The sequence below is a fragment of the Pipistrellus kuhlii genome, unplaced genomic scaffold (genome assembly GCF_014108245.1).
Source record: "Pipistrellus kuhlii isolate mPipKuh1 unplaced genomic scaffold, mPipKuh1.p scaffold_m20_p_4, whole genome shotgun sequence".
NCBI classification, from domain to species: domain Eukaryota; kingdom Metazoa; phylum Chordata; class Mammalia; order Chiroptera; family Vespertilionidae; genus Pipistrellus; species Pipistrellus kuhlii.
This window is the reverse complement of record NW_023425540.1, coordinates 55,944,412-55,965,313: the sequence shown is the minus strand read 5'-3', so window position 1 is coordinate 55,965,313 and position 20,902 is coordinate 55,944,412. Positions and strand designations below refer to the sequence as shown.

The 20,902-nt window shown below is 34.3% G+C and overlaps 1 protein-coding gene across 7 annotated transcripts in view; it reads left to right on the top strand.

Moving 5' to 3' along the window:
* Nucleotides 1-20,902, top strand: part of FBXL17 (F-box and leucine rich repeat protein 17) — a 415,427-nt gene that overhangs the window by 235,725 nt on the left and 158,800 nt on the right. The window contains exon 7 of one of the 7 annotated variants that reach the window (XM_036410712.2): nt 7,664-7,703. The exons of the other annotated variants lie outside the window; for them this stretch is intronic. Within the exon in view, the coding sequence (XP_036266605.1) occupies nt 7,664-7,688 (25 nt within the window). The 3' untranslated portion in view covers nt 7,689-7,703. Of the gene's footprint in view, nt 1-7,663; nt 7,704-20,902 lie in introns of those variants that run through there. 7 annotated transcript variants of the gene reach the window in all.

The window sequence follows — 20,902 nt, the reverse complement described above, 5'->3', positions numbered from 1 at the left end:
TATTCCTGGAATGAAGCCCACTGATTGTGATGCATTACTTTTTGTTGTACTATTGTATTTGATTTGCTAGTATTTTGTTTAGGATTTTTGCATCTGTATCTTGCATCTGTACAGATATTGGTCTGCAGTTTTCTTGTTTTGTCTTATTTTTTCCAGATATTAGGGTTTTGTTTGCCTCGTAAAATGTTAGGAAGTATTGTCTTTTATTCAAATTTTGGGAAAAGTTTGAGAAGAATAGTTATAAAATCTTCTAGTGAGTAAATTCACTAGTGAGTGATGCCATCTGGACATTTATTTTTGGGGAGGTTTTTTATGGTTGTTTCAATTTCCTCACTGTTTGAATTAGGTGGCATACAGTCCTTTCATAGTATTCTAGTATGATCCTTTGTACTTCTGTGTATTAACTTCTCTCCTTTCATTTCTGATTTTGTTTATTTGAGTCTCTCTTTTTTTTTTTTTTTCTTAATGAGTCTAGCCAGGGGTTTGCCAATTTTATTAACCTTTTCAAAGAACCAGCTCTTTGTTGTATTAATTTTTTGTATAATCTTTTTTTTTTTTTTTTTTTTTTTTACTAGATGTCATTCAATTCTGCTCTGTTTTTTATTATTTCCTTTCTTCTTCTGACTTTAGGCTGCTTTTATTCTTCTTTTTCTAGTTCATTAAGATGTATGTTGTCATATCTCCTGAGGTAGGCCTGTAATGATATAAAATTTCCTCTTGTTATTGCTTTCCTGCATCCTGGAAGTTTTGATAAGTTGTTATTCTCATTTGTCTCTATATATCTTTTCATCTCACCTTTTATTTCTTTTTGACCCATTTTTTTTAATAGTATGCTATTTAGTCTCCACATATTTGTATGCATTTTTACTTCCCTTTTGCAGTTGATTTCTAATTTCAAAGCATTGTAGTCAGAGAATATGCTTGGTCTGATTTTAATTCTCCTAAATTTGTTAAGGCTAGTTTTTGAGTCCCAACATATGGTCTGCCCTTGGTAATATTCCATGTGCACTGGAGAAGAATGTATAATCTGATGTTCTGGGATGAAAGACTCTCAAATATCAATTATGTCCATTTGGTCTAATGTGTCACTTGTGGTTGATATTTCTTTATTGATTTTCTGTTTAGATGATCTATCTGGAGCTGTTATTGGAGCATTTAGGTCCCCTACTATGACTATATTTTTTTGTTTCTCCCTTTATTCCTGTTAATAGATGCTGTATATATTTCAGTGTTCTCTGATTGGGTGCATATATATCAAGAAGTTTCTTTTATCATTATAAAGTGTCTGTCTTTATCTGTTGTTACCTTTGTTATCTTGAACTCTATTTGATAGGTATAAGTATGGCTACACCTGCTTTTCTGTGGATGCTATTTGTTTGGAGAATCATTTTCCATCCTTTCACTTTGAGTCTATTTTAGTCTTTGCAGCTTAGATGTGTCTTTTGAAGGCAGCCTGTGGTTGGGTTTTGTTTTTAATCCAGTCTAATACTCTGTGCCTCTTTATTCATTAATTCAGTCCATTTACACTTAGGGTAATTACTGGTGTATGAGGATTTCCTATAGCCAGTTTATCTTTTGTTTTCTGGTAGCTCTGTGCCTCCATTGGTTCTTTTCCTTTGTGTTTCTATCTGTTTTTGTTTGGTCGTAGTCCATACTTTCCCCCTCTGTTTCCTCCTTTTTAGCATTCTATGTCTCAGTTTTTTGTGTGTGTGTGTGTGTGTGTGTGTGTGTGTGTGTGTGTGTGTGGGTGGTTACCACTAAGTTTATGAAAACAAAAGTTTTACATATACAGTAGTCCTTTTTCTTTTGAATGCATCTAATCTCCATCTTCCTTTGCCAGTTTAGACCTTTATTTCCTCCCCTTTTATGTTTTTATTGTCACACATTGTCCCTGTTCATGCTATAAGTTTGTTGGTGATTTTACTTGTAGTTTTGTGACCTTTTGCTCTTTGTTTCAGATAGAATACTCTGTTAGGTATTGCCTGCAGTGGAGATCTTCTGGTTCCTCAGCTTCTGTATACCTGGAAAAGTCTTTATTTCTTCTTCATATCTAAAGGATAACTTTGCTGGATCTGATATTCTTGATTGGTGATTTATCTCTTTCAGTAATTTGAATATTTGGTTCCATTCTCTTTTATAGAGTTCTTGCTGAAAAGTCCAATAGCTAATGGGCTTTCCTTTATAGGTTACTTTATTCTTTTCAATAATTGCATTTGTCATTATTTTTTGACAGTTTTAATACGATGTGTCTTGGAGAAGGCCTTTTTGGATTAAGATAATTAGGTGTTCTGCTTGCCTCTTGGATTCGAGGATCTAGATTTTATTGTAGTTTTGAGAAGTTGTCATCAACTATTTGTTTGATTAGGCTCTCCGTTCCCTTCTTCTTCTCTTCTTCTTTATTCTTATATTGCTCTTTCTGATGGAGTCATGCAATTCTTGTAGGGTTTTTTTTTTTTTTAATTTTATGCTCAAGTCTCTCTCTTCTTCTCTCTGCATCATTTCTAGATTTCTATTTTTGATATCACCAATGGTTCCATCCATCTGATCAGTTCTATTACCTATGCTTGCTCATTTATTCTTGATCTTTTTTTTATTGAGTTCTTTATCTCCAGAACTTGTATTTGTTTTTGTTTTTTTAAGTTTCAATCTTTTTAGTAAATTACTCATTTTTTTTTTCTGAGTTCATTAAACTACCTATCTCTCTTTTCTTGCAGCATCTCATTGAGTTTTTTCAGAACTGCAATCTTGAATTCTCTGTCATTTAAGTCATATATTTCTACGTCTTTCAGCTTATTTTCTGGATGCTTTTCATTTTCTTTCTGATTTGTCTTGTTACCTCAGTTATTCATGGTATGTCATTGACTCCTTCTCTGTCTAGCTATCTGTGTATGAGTGGCACTTTTTTAGATTGATAAGTAGTAGTGTTTCTATTGTGTTCCAGTAGGTGGCACTAGATCACAAGTTTGTTTTTAGCATTCTTGTATTTCTCTGGCTATTCAGATTTTTGCAGGGTGGTGAAAATGGCCTTTGTTTCTTGGGAAGATGGGTGGCTCGGCTGTAATATGGTCACCTTGATCCCTGGGGACCAACCTTTTAAGGGAATGTAATGGGGAATGGGGTTCCAAATCCATGAAATTCCAGTACTGTCCTCTGCAGCCAGTCAGTCATTGGCAGTGCAGTCTCCATGGGTGGGGGTGGAGTCAATTTTCAAAAAACACACTGTATAAAATATTTCTGTATACAAAAAAATAAATGATGAGGTAAACATAGACATGATGAATCAATTCAAGAATCTATTAATACTACATTTCCTCTTATTACATATAAATATAATTTCATTTATGAGCATTCTATTTATAGGTACTTTTTCTATTGATAGTAACACATTCACCTTAACCTTACAAAAATAGCATGCAATATTTATTTTTAATCTTGACCTTAAACAACTGCACATAATGACACATGAAAGACTACTTTGGGAAAGTGACACATGGCATGAAAGTGACAGATTGAGTGTTCTTTGTGTTATGGTGCACTTTATTGAAAATGTGCTTCTATCTCATTAACCCAATACGAAATATATACTTAAGTCAATTTTTCATGTAAACTTCTAAAGACATTATCATAAAACATATCATAGAGACATTGACTGCAAGTTTTGTTGTTTTTTTGTTTTAAGGTTGACTTGCAATTAAAACACTATGGCATTTGTTCAAAGCATGCTTTTAATATACCTGTGGTCAAAGACTGGGAGGGACATGCAAAATGTCATCAGTTAACAACAATTATCTTATGACACTCATTAAGTTCTAACTTACCAAATGTTACTCTCTAGAAAGCCAACATTTGATTAAGGAACCTAAGATTAATTTAGGTATTTGCTATGTAAAGAATAGAGAACTGATGCCCATTTTGTAGCATGAAGATACTACTGAAAGGTTACAAAGTGAGAATAGTTAGTACATTTATTTTTAATGAGATACACCATATTGAATGGCCTATTAACTTAAATGTTATTGGAAGTTAAGTTTCATGAGTTTGCACCTTTACCAAAAGAGATGTCCCACTCCTGAAGGAGGCACAGCAGATACTGCCATTCGGTGATTCTTTCTGGACCACCCTCTCCCTGAGCATCTCTCACACCGGGCAGGTTTCCTAACTGGAGAGTAAACAGGAGTTGTAAAGTCATATTTTCTAATATATTGAGGAATGACTATCACACAAACTAGCTCTTATGGAAATATTTTGTTTCTTCATTTATATAGCAAAACATGTTTTAATTTAATTTGAATGTTTCTTGGAGTACTTTACAAATGGTTTTCAAATAGAATAAAGCCTGTAATATTTTTGATATGCACATTTTCTTTATGCCACTAAGAAATAAGATGTTTAAAGCTTTTCCAAAGGGGAGGAAAGAAGATCAAACTAATATTTTTGTTATAAACTTGGCTCTGGCTTTAATATTTCAGATATATTTATCCAAAAATCTTGTTTTTTAATTTTTTTCCAACTTATTCTTTCTTTGCACACAGACATCACTCATTTTTTTTATCTTCTTAGATTTAAAAAGGGTTTGTCCTTAATGTTCCTACTTTAAAAATAAAACAAGCATTCTTTTAAAAATTGTAACAATTTCTTAGTCTTATTTTTCAATAAAATATTCACATAATGTCAAAAGAATGGAATGATAGAGATGTAGCCAACTACCTTTAACTAATTTCACATAAATATTTAAAATCTAAAAACTTCAGGAATCATTAGATTGAGCCAAAATTTAATTCTTCAAAGCAAGCATTCCTTTACTATTGTCATTAATCCCAATAATCTGTAGTGGTGAACAAAATGCTTGCTGATTTATTTTTGGAAAGCATTCTAAAATAGACTTACCATGAGAAAAACTGTTAAATTCATTTCTGTTCTCATAAATATTTTGTTGTTGTTAATCCTCACCTGAGTGTGTGTGTGTGTGTGTGTGTGTGTGTATGTGTATTTTTCCCCCATTGCTTTTTATAGAGTTGAGGGAAGGAGGGAGGAAGGAAGAGAAGGAAGAGAAGGAGGTAGGGAGGGAAGGGGACACAGAGAGAGAAACATCCATGTGAGAGAGACACATCAAATGGTTGTCTCCCACATGTGCCCGGACTGGGGGCTGGGAGAAAACCTATAACCGAGATAAGTGTCGTTGATGGGAAATTGAACCCATAACCATTTGGTGCACAGGCCAACACTCTAAACCACACAGTGAGGGCTCTTAAAATTTTAATATCCACCTTTTAAAATATAAAATATTTTACTTAATGTAGATATAGCATAAAACAAGAGAGGAAAGTAAATGATGTTATAGTTGCACAAAACATAATTCAGTTGTTAACTCTAGGGCATGTTCTCCATGTAGGTTTTCTTATTTCTCTTAGCTTTGTGCCAAAATAACAAAATGTCCTATGAAAAACATAAAAATATTTCTTGCTGTAGACCATGGTGTGTGCATGTGTGTGTGTGTATTGTGTGTGTGATATCACAAACACACCTTCGGGAATTTGTCTTAACAAATAATTTTATGATATTGTTTTCAGCAGAATCAGATGTTCCCTAAATATTTTCTTGAATCATTTCAAGGCTAAGAGTATTCTAACCATCCTTTTACCTAATACTGATATACAAATAGTTTCTTTGTTTTTTTGTGTTTGGTTAAAACTGTTATTTCTATTGTAAATACCATTTTCCAGGCATCAGCATAGGCTGTAAACATTAATTTTGAGCTAATGCTTGTCAGAAAACGTCTGTTAGCAATAAGGAATATTTTATTGGTGCAGAGAGATTTTTTTTTCTTTTTTGCTAGCTTTAACAAAAAGATTGTTGACAAAGTGTTTCATGGTTCTTTTATGATACTTAACTTTTGATATTTTAGTAGAATAAGCACGTCAAAACATTTAACTGAAAATTGAATGTCATATATATATGTATTTTAGTTACTGCACATTTTAACATGACATTCTAAATTACACAGGCAAAAACCACCAACTTTATGGTATTTCACAGGCTGAATGAAACAAAGATTTAAAAAAATATTAACGTGTGTTTTCTTCAAGTACCTTAGGCTATCTAAAAATATGAATAAATGTGAAATGTTGACACACAAAATAAAATAAGTAGTAGAGCAACTACTGTCACTAAATGTCCGAGCATAACTAATAGAAAACTGAAATTCGAGAAAATGTGCCAATGCATAATTGAAATCTCACTACATGATTTATTAGATGATAAACTGTATTTCAGAATGCTGTGTTAGCTCATAATGTAGAATTCGTGATATTTTTACTTTTTTAACAATAAATGACAGATATAAATGTAAACTAAACCTTTGTTACCTGCCCAAATAAAACTAGTTTTGTTTCAGTTCTTGTGTTAAGATATATTCAGTGTGATAGTGACTGAAAGGGGTTAATCGCCATGTTGGGTTTTCAAATTTCAGGTTTGACTTATAAAATATGTGTAAATATTTGGTAATACTTCCTAAATAAATAAAATGTATACCCTTTGACCTACAATTCAAACAGATAAACTTCCACATGAGTGAAATAGTATTTAAGTATATTTATTGTATGTATTATTTGTGTGTCCAATAGACATGTTAAAAGTAAAAAGTTCTATAGATGAAAGTTTAAAAGTAAAAAAACCACCACAAAAACAGCATGTATACTATGCTGTAATTTATAGGGAGAAGACTATCTACCTACCTACCTACCTACCTATCTATAAAACATACACATACACACATATATATGGCATCCTATATCATAAAGAACTAATATGCTAATTAGTCCAGATGGCAGAACAACCTCTGGAACAACCTTCTAGAATGACCAGTTGTGGGGCAGGGGGGCTTGTGAGACAGCCAGGGCTGCAGAGAAATTGCTCACATGATAGCTAGCTTCCTATGAGAAAGAAACTGGGCATATATGGAGAGAAGTGGTAGGGAGGTGGACTTCATTTTCACTGTCTTACTGTTGCATCATTTAAATGTAATGCCTATCTAAAAATAGAATGTATAAAATTAAGTTTAAGGAGTTAAAATGAAAAGAAGCAGTGCAGATGAGAACCTCTGACAGATGGAACCTCCAGGAATGAAGACTGCTCTGAACTGGTTAAGCCTGGAACCCTGAGAGAAAATCACCAGCCTTGTAGGCCTAATTCTGTCCATCACGCAAACTCTGTAGAACTCACACATTTCTGTGGGTGGGAATGCACTAATCTGACAAGGCCAGAGATCCAGCCTGCTTAACAGTGGTGCGTTAATCTAAATGAATAAATTAGCTTTACATAGCAGTTCAGTTTTCACGAGTTTACCCCGGAGAGGCCTCTTAATTTCCCTATAAGCACTGAGTCATTTCTGGAATGCTAAGGTGGGAACTAGGTCCCTACGTAGTGACTTGGATGAAAGTGCTGCCTGGAGCGGCCTGCCAGGCCTCCACTCGGCATCTTCAGATGCCACTTCTGCTCCGTGCCTGTGGCAGGGCTGGAAGACATGTGGTTTACCTCCCGTCCGTGGTCTCTCTTGCCATGGGTTCTTTCGTTTTTATTTAAAAGAGTACAATAGGCTCAAATCCCAAGAGAAGCGGGAAAATGAGTACACATCTGTATTATAAATTGTGAAATTATTTTTCAGGAAGCAAAATTTGATGGACTCATGAAATAATATATCTCTTTGGCAGAATACCTCAGAATAGAATATAAAGCACCATAAGTGATTGACCTAAATATAAGAGTGCCTGCAGTATATATTAATAAACAGGACTGTAATGTTAGGCACCTGAAGCAATCTATTTCATATTTTAAAATACTAAGTAAAAATTATCTTTATAATTATGAATACTTAAGCAGTAGTACTGCTTCTCAATATATAATACATGCAAACATGCCACAATGATTTTTATTGCCAAAAAGGAAAAAAAATAATTAAAACGATAAAAAGCTGTTTTTACTGTCATTTTATTGTCTTTGTTATTGCCACTTATCTTGAGAAATAATATGAAAAAAGAAATTGAGAAATAATGCACAATAGATGATCATTTTATTCATACTAAACTTCACTATTTTTTTTATGCAAAAGAACAACAGAAAAAATAAGAAAGGTATCTATTATAAATGTTACATTTCCATCATTTTAAAAATAAAGGTTTGTTTTTCTCGAAATAATAAATTTAGAGCATCTTTTATGTGATTTCCATCTTACCTAATTTTCTTAAACACAAAGAAGAATTTTATTCATTTTAATACTGTATATGTGAAGGAATTTCTCTCCAATACACATTTGCACTATATATATATATATATATATATATATATATATATATATATATATACACACACACACACACACACACACACACACACACACACAAACCCTTCACTTGTGAATATGATAAAATAGGAATAGTACTTCAAATATTGGGCTATTTCCTTACACATTAACCATGGCAGGCTGAGGATCTCTGTGGTGGGAGAGTTGTGGAAGAAAGATGGAGAGTTCAGGTCTCTAAAAGCCCAGTTAAGGTAAAGTCACTGACAAGCTTTTATTAGTATTTTATACTTCACCTCAGGCTTTCCAGTATCTGAGAGATGAGACTAAATTCTTAGATAGTTGAGTAGGGGAAATTTTGGTCTCTATCTAAATTTAGATACCAAATGCATCATCTCAATTCATTGGGGAACAATCAACTTTCTAGACAAATGATAAAAGTTCTGGGGAACTTCAGCATTCCATCGTGGTAGATAAAAGAAAGGGGAAAAATACATCTTAAGTAAAAAAGAAATGCATTTTCTGGGTATAAAATACTTCTTGACATTTTTACTGAAAAGACCATGATAAAACATTGCATCTCTACTATAATACTGTATGAGATACAAGAAAGAAAACAAATACATATACAAACAAATAAAAAACTATGTATTGGAGCACAGTAAAAGGAAATATATAAGAAAAGATTAACGACTAAAGAAGTTTACTATTTCTTTTATTTTTTCATTTTCCTGAACTCCAAAATTTATTTTATGACCATTTATCATTTACATAATGATGAGGTAAATGATCTGCCCGTGGGAAAGTTAATAATTTTATATTTCTGTTTATGTTTTTGCAATTATTTTTTTGTGCATTCTCTTAAAATTCTATAACGTATGTGTTATGTGTCTAAAAGAAAAAGTAAGAATGGAAAATAAGCCAAAGAAGGAAATAAATACAACAAAAACATTCAATAAATGGTTTCTTCTTTCCCAAAAATGTTGGTATGAAAACTGCCTTAGTATTTTAAATCTTAGATAGAGTGTATTAAATTTCATTAGGCTAGGGATTTTATCTATTTGATGTTGCCTAGAACATAGCATCCAGCTCACTATCAGCTACCAAGTAGCTTGTGATTATTATTGTAGATCTCTTTAGAGAGTCTCCCAATTCCTTTCTTTTCAATTCCTGATAGAATAGTTGGCTTTGTCATTAGAAAATTTTGTTATTTTTAGTTAATAATTATACTATGAAAATGTGAATTTTATATAGATTGATCTAGCTTTATGTTGGATAACCTGCATATCCATGACCACATAAACATGATGTCTGTATGCTAATATGCTTACTTAATCTTTAATACATTACATTTTAATAATATAGGAATGCCAAGCTACGGAAGAGCAAATGGAAAGGTCATTTTTTATTCATGTTCTACTGCATGTACCTTCTGCTTGTAGCTCATTATACATGCAGTTGAGCCCAATTTTTTTTATAAGTGGAAAGCATGTCAAATTAAACCACAAGTTTCATAACTAATATTCCTTTTCTAAAAGGAGCTCTCTCCATCTTTTCAATTTTATTTATTCTGACTGCTTGTTACTCATTTGTGCTTCTCTCTTCTCTGTTATAGCCAGAATTTCTAATCCCATTTCAAGCAGAAGGCTGCCACTTTTCATCAGAGAAGAGGCAATAAACATGCATTATACTTATATATGCGGGCTTTCATCTGGGAAGCTCAAAGAGTTTTATGCATAAGTAGCATTTTCCCCAGCCTTTTTTTTTTTTTTTTTAGTAGGAAAAATAAGCCTACAGAGCTTAAATGACTGAAGGAAGCCCACACCTGCAGCAACGGAAGTCGTGATTTTAATTAAACATATATCTGTGAGAATATTCAGGATTCCTTGACCTGTATATCAATTTATATGCTGCGCTCAGAAGAGTAGCAAAACTGTGGATAGTGAAAAATCAGTGCTATCACATTCTTGTCATAGCTCAGTTAGGGAAAATAGTGACATAACAAAAATGAGCTCTAATAGAGAGTAACTTCATGAACATGACTCATTCATTTATTGCCTTCAAATACCAACATTATATAAAAGAACTCAATTTGAAAGAAAAAGAATTTTAGGGTCAAACTTTTGAGAGGTCTGTGACTGGATCAGAGGTCTAGAGCAAGAGCAGCCAGCCGGTGGACAAGATCTATCAGCGAATGAGCCCCTCCCTCAATTAATCTCAATCTCCCTTCCTCCCTCCCTCCTTTCTTCCCTCCATCCACACCTCCTCTCTCTATTGCTCTCTCAGCAGTACTGATTCAAATATGGATTCTTAGTTGTCAGAGAATGAATAAGACATTAATAGAAAATAGAGAATTTGAAAAAATAAAAATAATGCTACCATCAATAATAAAAGACCATCTTGTTCAGAGGATGTCTGGATGTAGGTCTGTGGCTCTCATCCTGCCTTGCACTGGATCTGTGGGGCAGGGCCTTGGGGATGGAGAAGATCAAAGGAATGAGGTCCCAGAATGTTCTTCTCTGACCTCCACTTTGGTGGTGTTGTGCAGACTGGTTCAGTGCATGGCGGTGGGGAGTAGAAGGTAAAAGGAGTCTGGGAAGTTTGATTTATATTGAGAAGGGAGGCCTAGAGTGTGGAGGAGGAGATGGAATGAGGAAAATTAAAACTAAGGAAGGCTGTGTCTTTGAAAGAGTGATGGGGAAATTTAGAGATTTAAATGTAGGGGTTAGAGGTTGTTGCTTTCTGTGATGAGTGGGACTTTAGGAAGATGGATTTCTGGAAAGGATTTTTAAAAAATGTAACTTGATAGTGGGAGATGTGGCTAATACACTACTATGTAAGGTGTTACTGAACTCACTAGCGAGTGACACTTCTTGCCTGTTGAAAAATATATATTAAAAAAGTACTAGAGATGTCCCATGCATTCATAGTAGAGGTGGGTGTCTGAGACCTAAGGATATCAAATATGAAGTGGTTGAAACAGCACAGGGATGTCCACATGATCTCATTGTAGCTCTTTTCCATTTACAATGCAAACCTGTTAATTTCTTAAATACAATAATTACTGAATCAACTAAGAAAACTTGCCTTTACTTAACCAAAAAATGAAGCAGAATTTACTGATACCCAACAGTATATTTTTTAGTTGTGAGATGCCTATATATTGTAGATAGACATATATATGGGTATAGAGATATTTAGATAAAATGTAGATATATACTTGGCATAATATTACTACATATATAAAATCTTAGAATTTCCTACTGAATTCCAAGTTATACATTTATTTCCACTAGAAAAGCACTCCCAATATAGATTTGTCAAAAAGTACATAATTTCTTCTCTTCCTCCCTCCAATTATTCTTATGCTAGGGGCCCAGTGCACGAATTTGTGCACCTTGAAAGGAAGTGTGGGTCACAAGGCTGTGGTGGGCACAGGGGTGGGTCTCAGCCCATCCTCCACACTCCTTCCTGGCCTCTCTTGCCACAGCCCCCGGTCCTGTCTGCCAGTAGCCTTGCTCCTGCCTGCCTTTGCTGCTCCCATGCGCTGGTGGCGCCAGCCCCGCTCACACCTGCTGACAGTGTGGGGCAATTGGGGCTGGCACCAGCAGCAGGTGCGAGTGGGGACTATGCTGTCAGTGGGTGCAAGCAGTGGCTCTGGTGTCAACAGCAGGTGTAAGAGTTGGCTGCCAGCCCCAATCGCCCCTCAGGAGCAGGGGAAGGTGGAGAACTTCTGAGGGGCAATTTGTGTGGAAAGTCTATACACTGGTGCTGGCAGTGGGTGCGAGCAGCAACTCCAGTGGCAGCAGCAGGTGCTGGCGCCAGGTGGGACCCCAGCACACTGGAGCAAAGCATTTTCAGTAACCACCAGAGGCTTGCCCCAGTGACAGCAACCAGTGCCCCACCTTGGTCTGGTGCCCCTGCTCACCTGCTCCACCACCCCTCCAAGGCCAACACCTTCCATGTTCTGTGCACATCCCCTGGTGGTCAGTGCATGTCATAGCAACTGATTGTTCTGTTGTTCCGCAGTTCAGTCTATTTGTATATTAGCCTTTTATTGTATAGGATAATTTAGAAATGCTTTGGGATGTTATAAATGCCTGCCAATATAGTAGTTGAGAGAAATTGTGGGTATATTAGCCTAGAAACAAACATCTTAGGATGTCAGACACATGCCTGATATTCTCACTGCAAACATTGCATGGTCAAAATTGCAAGCTGACCATGTTTGGGATGGTTCTTTTGGAGAACAGAACAGCAAAGCAAGAGGGCAGAGCAGCAGCCTGAAGCAGTATTCTGTGTCCCCACAGTTACTCCTTAGCCTTCCACATAGTGGCCCTGGACCAGGCCAGCAGACGATGACAGAATGTGCTGGAAGTGGAGCCTCTAACATATCAATCTGCTAAGGCACCCTAGCCTGGCTGGTGAGGAAAGGCCATCCCTCGTTGGCACAGCAGCCACTTTCCAAGGTCCTGTGATCTTGGAGCAGGTGATTTTCAATCCCTTTAGGCTCTTTTTTTTCATATGCAAATGAAGGGATGAGACTCTTAAGGCCTCGCCAGGTTATTCTTTGTCTTTTCCTTTAGAAGAATGCTGTACAGGTCAGTACCTAGCAGATAATGCACTATGAAAGACTCCACTATGTAGTAATTGTTCTAAGAGAAAAGCACAGTATGGTTCATACCCATAGATTACTTTCAGAGTCAACGATGAAATATCAGAAGTTGTTCCCTGGCATATTAATAGGTTTTTCACTTGGAAGTCGAGTGAAACAAGCCTTGGTTCTGCAGTACTGCCTAGGGCTTTTTCTATGCTTAAATGCACGGTGACCCAAGGGTCTGAGGGTTCTAGAAATTCAGTGTCCTTCCACCTGATTTTGGTGGTTTCTCTTTTTTTGAATGGAATGTCTGTACACTTTGGTAAAGGATGCTTTTGTTCTTCTCAATTTACCAATCAAATGGAGTGAGGGTTCCTCTTCCTCAAATCTGCCCTTCTCCTAGCTTCTGCTAGCCAAGTCTGAGGCAACTTCAAGTCACTGGGCTATGTTCAGTGTTAGGAAGATGTGTAGGAATGTCAGAATATAGTACTAAGAACCTCAGACCTGCTCCCTTTTACCTGGTGTTTGAGTGGGTTTCGCTCTCTCTTTTCTCATGTAATAAAGTATCCATGTAGACAGAATAGTAGGGGAGGATGCATATCGTAGTTTCTTAATTATATCTAGCTTTAAGTTTGTTCTCTTAGGGAAAAAGCATGAACTTTGTAATCCTATTCATGCAGGTCTCAGCTTAAAGCCACTTACTCTCAGACTGAGCTTGTGGTTCTGCAGTTGTAATATGGACATGAAAAAATGGTAGAATGTTAGAATTAAATAAGTAAATATTCAGCAAATTCCCAGCAATTGAGTGCTCACTAATATTAGCTACCTTTATTCTTCCATTTTCTAGCTGAGAGGTCCTAGATGTAGAAGGGACTAATCTGGACTCATTCCATCACTAACTCATTCTTAACGATCACAAATGTAACATCACTGGAACTTAATGTCTCCTTTACTCAGTCCTCTAACCTATCAAATGGAGAGAAAGCAACTTTGCATGTGTTTTTTTTGTGTGTGTGTTTGTTTTTTTAGGTATACACCAACATATAGATGTATAATTAATTTCAAAATATTGTTTTGAAGTTCCAATGAATAATACTTACTTTTAGTAGTAGTAAAATTATTACCAACTGTTAGTCTGATAGTGAAACCTTTTTGTTTCCAGTGAAATATCTGTTGCAGAAGGATTTCTGAAAAGAACATACTTTTTTAACAAAATCCGTGAGGACAGTTTTAAGATAATGGACTAAATCCCTTGTTTTCTATATTACATAGGAAGGCTTTGTACTTTTAAACATTTGTATACAAGTTCTTTCATCTTCAACTGCACAACTGTAAAAAATTTAGAGTTTTTGAAGATTGTGCAGTTAATTTTTAGCTGAATTGTATATAGATCAAATCCATGCATCATCAGAAAGGCTCCAAAAAGGGGAATTTATAGAGCTTAGGGAGAAGGAGTTAAAATTTTATAAGTCTTTGGGAACTTTAAATGTGAAAGAAGTGAAAAATGTGTTTTGGGCTTAAAAGTTACATTTTAGAACTATGGGAAAATACTCTCTGTAAATTCTTTCATGAAAACCATACTGTTTATTTTTTCTATCATATTTAAGGTATGTCATTATTAAATCTGTTAATTTCACAATAAAAGATACTGTTGGCATTGAAATTTTGTTTAAATGATTTTAAAATATTTTCTGTTGAAATTCATTTCTCATGTGAAATTTTAATAGTTTTGTATAAAAAGCTTAGGTCTTTTTTATTATTTTAAAAATATATGTTTTTATTGATTTCAGAGACATAGGGAGAAGGAAAAAGAGATTGAAACATCAGTGATGATAGAATAACGTTTGATTGGCTGCCTGCTGCATGCCCCACACTGGGATCAAGCCCACAATTTGGGCATGTGCCTCTTGCCTCATAAGTTGACACTCAACCAATGCTGGCTAAGGAAGCTTAGGTCTTTAAAAAAGACCTTCTTAGTTTCTTAACAACACTAAATTTTTAAATTTATTTTAAGATGTGTTATGTTTATCTTACACTTTTTTGTGTCAAACTTTTTTGCCCAAGTTTTCTATATCTGACCTCTGTGAATAGACTAATGCTTTTGAAGTCATTTGCAAAAATTTTGGGTGGTAGATAGCTTACCTGTTTTTTGATAAATCTGCATTTCCTTTTTTATTTAGGAAAGAAATCTAGATTAACTGGGTATGTCTCTAAAGTCCTGATGGCCTGTCCTGTCTATTGCAGCTATATTTTCATAATCCACTTAACAAGGGTGAAATTAGGTGGGCATTTTATAATTTGCTGTAGGAGTTAAGTGGATAGACAGAAAAGTCTTAAAACAGTATTGTTGAGGAAACATTTCAAAACATGTGAATCATTGATAACATCATGTTCCATCTAAGATGTGCTTAAATTGATGACATTTCCAAAAACCATAGAACACATTCTATATTGATACCATAAAAGTTGACAAAGAGTACCTCATTGATGTTTTTCAATGTGTTTATTGTAGAGTATATGAGTCCATGAATTTCTGTATAGTAAGTTCCATTTCTGGGTATAGCACTGTATCAACAGATTGGCATGAAAAATTCTTTCTACTTACCACTCAGTCATGAAAGTTGACTAAGCATGAGCCTCCTTTGTTGGAAGAAGAACATTCTCAGGTTGAGAATTTTAATATAAACAACTAAAAGAAAAAAAGAAAAAAACAGACTGAAAATATTTGTTTCCTGATGTAGAAGTATTTAAAATAGCTACCTATTTAAATAATAATTGAGCACTTGTGAATATGAAACACTGTTATACCATTGAATCCTCAAAATAATAACCTTATGAAGTAATTATCCCCATTCTTTTATTAAAACAATGGACCACAAAGGTTAAATAACCTGGTCTGTGGCCATTAATCATGACACAAAACCAGATTTGAGCTGAAAACTGACACATTATTACAGTTTTTAAAGCTGCTTATTTCCCAAAATATCTAAACCAAATCAAACCACAGCTACGTTACCAAGTAGGCACTCTGTATTCTTTTTTTCTTTTTTAAATATTTTATCTATTTTTTTACAGAGAGGAAGGGAGAAGGATAGAGAGTTAGAAACATCAATAAGAGAGAAACATCAATCAGCTGCCTCCTGTACATCCCTCACTGGGGATGTGGCCGAAACCAAGTTACATGCCCTTGACCAGAATAGAACCTGGGACCCTTTAGTCCATGGGCAGATGCTCTATCCATTGAGCCAAACCTATTAGGGCTGCCTTTGTATTCTTACACATGTAATGTCTGTTCATCAACTTCAAGGTAAAAACTTTATGCACACAAAGTCTCAGAAATGATCTCTTTATTCCTATAAACCATTTGGCAACTAACTTACTGCTTTGAAAGAAAGATATTTGAATCCCAACCAATTTAAGAATATGTAAAAACAAAAAAACAAAACAAAACAAAAAAAACCAATTATGTGGAAAGGATCACATTACTCATCTTGCTTTGTGATGTTCATTTTTAGCAAATCTTTATATGTTAAGTAACATATGTATCATCCTATTACATGCCTGCATCTGGATACCATAATTCAGATAAGGTATCTATTGTATCTATTTGTGTTTGCAGTGATATAATTTCTGGGTCATAGGACATACTCATTGAAAAGTTTTCTTGATTTTGCTTATCCTGTGCCTCTAGGATTTAGTATATCCGCTGGACATGGATGGTAGACATAAACTTATACTAGTAAATGAAACTGTGATTTTGCCAATTTACTAGTATACTTCTGCCATTTGTATTCATTTCCTCATATTCTTCCCACAGCAAGGTATGAAGGTTGACAACTAAGTCCACGGTGTCTATTTTTTTAAACTGTATTTTATTGATATTTTACAGAGAGGAAGAGAGAATGATAGAGAGTTAGATACCTCAGTGAGAGAGAAACATCTATCAGCTGACTCCTGCACATCCCCTACTGGGGATATGCCCACAACCAAGGTCATGCCCTTGACCGGAGTCGAACCTGGGACCTTTCAGTCTGCAAGCCAATGCTCTATCCACTGAGCCAAACCGGTTTTGGCCACGGTGTCTATTTTATATAAATAAGCCCATTCTCTAGTGAGGGTTGAAACTCCAAATGATCAGAGATTTCTATTGGTAACTATGTTGGGTGTCTCCAGGCAGTAGCCTACTGCATTTCTGAGGACACAGTAGCTGACTTCTAAATGCTTATTCATAATTCAAGATTTTATTAAACCTAAATATTTCTTATAATTTTAAAAGTTTTACTTGGAGACACTATAATATAAGCTTTTGTATTTTGTTTCCCCAATATATAATGTAATATACTTAATCATTTTTTCTATTTCTTATATAACCAAGCTTGTCATCTTAAAATTGATAATGATGAAGAATTCTGGCATGGGGCTTTAGGCACTAATTCACTGTGTATATATATTAGCTGATTTGCTGCTTTGTCATGTTTTTCCAACAGTTTTGAGATGGATGCTGTAATTAAATCAAATCTATAACAAAATATATTTTGAGATCAATTTTTTTTCTACTTAAGTTTATTAGAACATACATATCAGGATTTTGGTAGCTTTCTGTGATTATAGTATTGTCCTCAAAGTGTATGAATGAAAGTCAGAATTATGCTAGTGCTGACATTCAGCTGTTTTAATGAAGACTGATAATTTTTAACAGGAAAACATTAAATTTCTGGTACTTAGTAAAAGTGACTTTGAATATTTTATATAACTTGGCTTTGGAAAAGAAATTTGTTTTAAAGTATTGTCTTTCTTTTTAGAGCAAAGTTCAAAGTTATCTCATTGTCTAATAACTAGCCAAAATGAACATTTATTTTGTTGCCAATTCTTTCTTAAGTAGGAAGAATATAAATAAATTATTTTTCATAGCTGTGGTATTTACCATGTCCAGTTGATATCAGTACATTTAATTGTATATTTTGTCTTTGGTCAACTGCAAAACACAGCTGTTTATAATTTAGAAAGGCTTGTAGCTTTTAGATTATATTTATTGAGGCCATAGGTTTCTTTTTAGAAGAATAGAATAATTGTTTATTTTTGGTATGACTTACTTTGCTGGCCTGTTTTTGCAATATAGAAGTGTGTATTCTTTGAAAAGCAGTAGTAAATAGAAATTTGATCTTTCTACTTTGGGGTGTAAATAGAGCTAAAAATTATATACCAAATCCTCCTTAAATATTCTTTTAAATTGTTGAATTAATGTGGATATTAATCTTGTTCAGCAATTTTGGGTAAATGTCTAAATACGAAAAGTTGTTTAGTAAGTACCACACACTTACTACTTTAGCTTCTTGAAAAATCAGAAGTATTAGTAACATTTGATTGCACCTTCAGACAGGCTATAGTTGTGGTTATATGATACTCGTTATTAAAACCATAAAACATGTTTTCCCAATTTATACCATTTTAATTGTATTATGAATTAATTTAAATAGTTGAAATACTCTGAACAAGATTTTAAAACAGGTAATCTTTGGACTCATTAACTTACAAAGGGGTCAAAACTTTTATTAAAAAACAGCAAAACAAACATTTACTAGGAGCCCCTCTTTTCTGCCCTGATGTGGATTAGTATTTGTTTATTTAAAGAGTTAAGTAAGGGATTATAAAACAAACAAACAATAAATAAGACACCTTAGAATTTGCATCATTTAAAATTAAATAAATGCCCGTTTATTCATGAGTCCTCTACTAAAGGGCTAAAACCTTTTACTTCTATAAGAGGTACTAAGAGTAATCTAGATCTTGATAGTGGTTCAAAGTAGACAGATATATGCATTTGTCAAAAATAAGTGCATTTCAGATTTGTGCACTTCACAGTAGGTAAATCTTACTAAAAAATAACTATTATAAGCATTGAACACTAGTTAATGATGTGTATGTTAAAGTGTTTAGGAGTGAAATATATTGATGTCTGCACTTACTCTGAAATGCATAAAAAAAGTAAGATAAATTGATGGATATTTAACCTGGATGGGTAGAGAGAGAGATAGATATTGTACATCTGCGATAAAGCAGATGTATAAAATGTTAATTATAGACTCTAGGTAATGGATAATGGATTTTCACTGAACAATTTTTTCAACTTTTTGTATACTTGAAAAATTACATAATAAAATGTTGGAGAAGAATAAGTGTTTATTCTAAAATAGTTTAGAAGACTACACCTGCTGGAATTCTAATTAAGGCTGAAGATATGATAGATAAGGTTTTCTTTTTTGGCCCTTTTACAACTTAACATTTTAGCTTATTCAGTTACATTAATTGAAACTAGTTTGTTACCTTTAGAAACCATATTCTTTGGTGCCATATGTGAAATACAATGTTATTTTAATAACATTTATTAGGCATTTATTAATTATGGCTACTGTAACAAATTGTCATAAACTTGGTACCTTAAAAACAAACAAACAAAAAAACAAACCCCACTGTATTTATTCACTCACAGTTAAGGAGGGTGGAACTCAAAATTAGTTTCACCAGACCTAAATTGAGGTGCCAGCCTTCCTCTGGAGATTCTGGGGAAGAATCCGTTTCTCTTTTTCCCAGTGTCGGGGGCTTGAACCTTCCTTGGCTTGTAGCCACATCCCTCCAGTCTGGGTGTCTGGGGTAATACTGCCTTTTCTTCTCATTGTCCAACCTCCACCTGCCTCTCTCCCGGTAAGTACAGTTCGAATTGTAATTAGAGCCCATCCCCGTAATCTAGGATTATCTCCCATCCCCAAATCCTTAATTTAATATCATCTGCAAAGTTCCTTTTCCTTATAAGGTAACATTTATAGGTTCCGTGGATTAGGACCTATTATCTTTGGGTGCCTTTCTTCAGCCTACTCCAGGCATTTAAAAAAAAAAAATATATGCCCAGCTCTGGGCTAGACCCTAAATAATAATTATTAATATTTAATTGGTTACTTTGTGCCAGGTACTGTCCTATGTGCTTCACACATTTTCTCTCTTTCTCTTCCTTCCTTCCTTCCTTCCTTCCTTCCTTCCTTCCTTCCTTCCTTCCTTCCTTCCTTCCTTCCTTCCTTCCTTCCTTTCTTTCTTTCTTTCTTTCTTTCTTTCTTTCTTTCTTTCTTTCTTTCTTTTCTCTCTTTCTTTTTTAGTAAGGAAAATTTTTATTAGATTTTACTGTGAACTTACTGGACCATACATTTCTTTCTAGCATACATCAACTATTACAGCCCCCAAAGTGCTAGTTTTCTGAGAAATGTACTTTAGGAAATTCTGTTCTATTATAAATAACCTTGTCTTATTAGTATGGCATATGTTCATTTGACTAGATTGTGAATTCCCTTTAGGTAAAGACTTGTCTTATCCATCTTTGTATCCATATAGTTAGGGGCATACAAGGGGTTAGCAAAGGGGTCTGTTAAATAACTAAAAGCACCTTTGCAAACATCATAAAATGTAACCTTTACAAAATCCTTGGAAGTAGATATTGTAATTTCCATTTTACAGAAAAGACTTAGAGAAGTTGAATTATATTCCCAACCCCAGGATGTATATGTCACACACACACACACACACACACTTTGACAATCTGAGCATTTGAAACATTTTCCCGTTATTCATAACTGATTGGTTTTGTACATAAAACATTAAAATTTAGTAAAAATCCGATGTAGCTAGGCATTATCTCTGCTTATGATTATATTATTTATCATGTGCAATATACTTTTTACCCTTCTTGAGAGGCTAGTTTCTCATGGATCAAGTCCACAGTGATATTAAGAAATGAGAGGAATTTTTCTAAATAATACAGAATATTTTGATGCTTTCTTAAAACTTCAACCTTTTCCTAGAAATGCCTCAGGTATATCTAATATTTTTATACCTTCTTTTGAAAATCAGATTTAAAAAAAAATGATTGATATTATGAATCTTATAAATAGTTATACTTCCTTTTGATTCCTTGAAAGCTTATTCCAATACCTTATCCCACTGATAGAAGCATCTTAGGATTG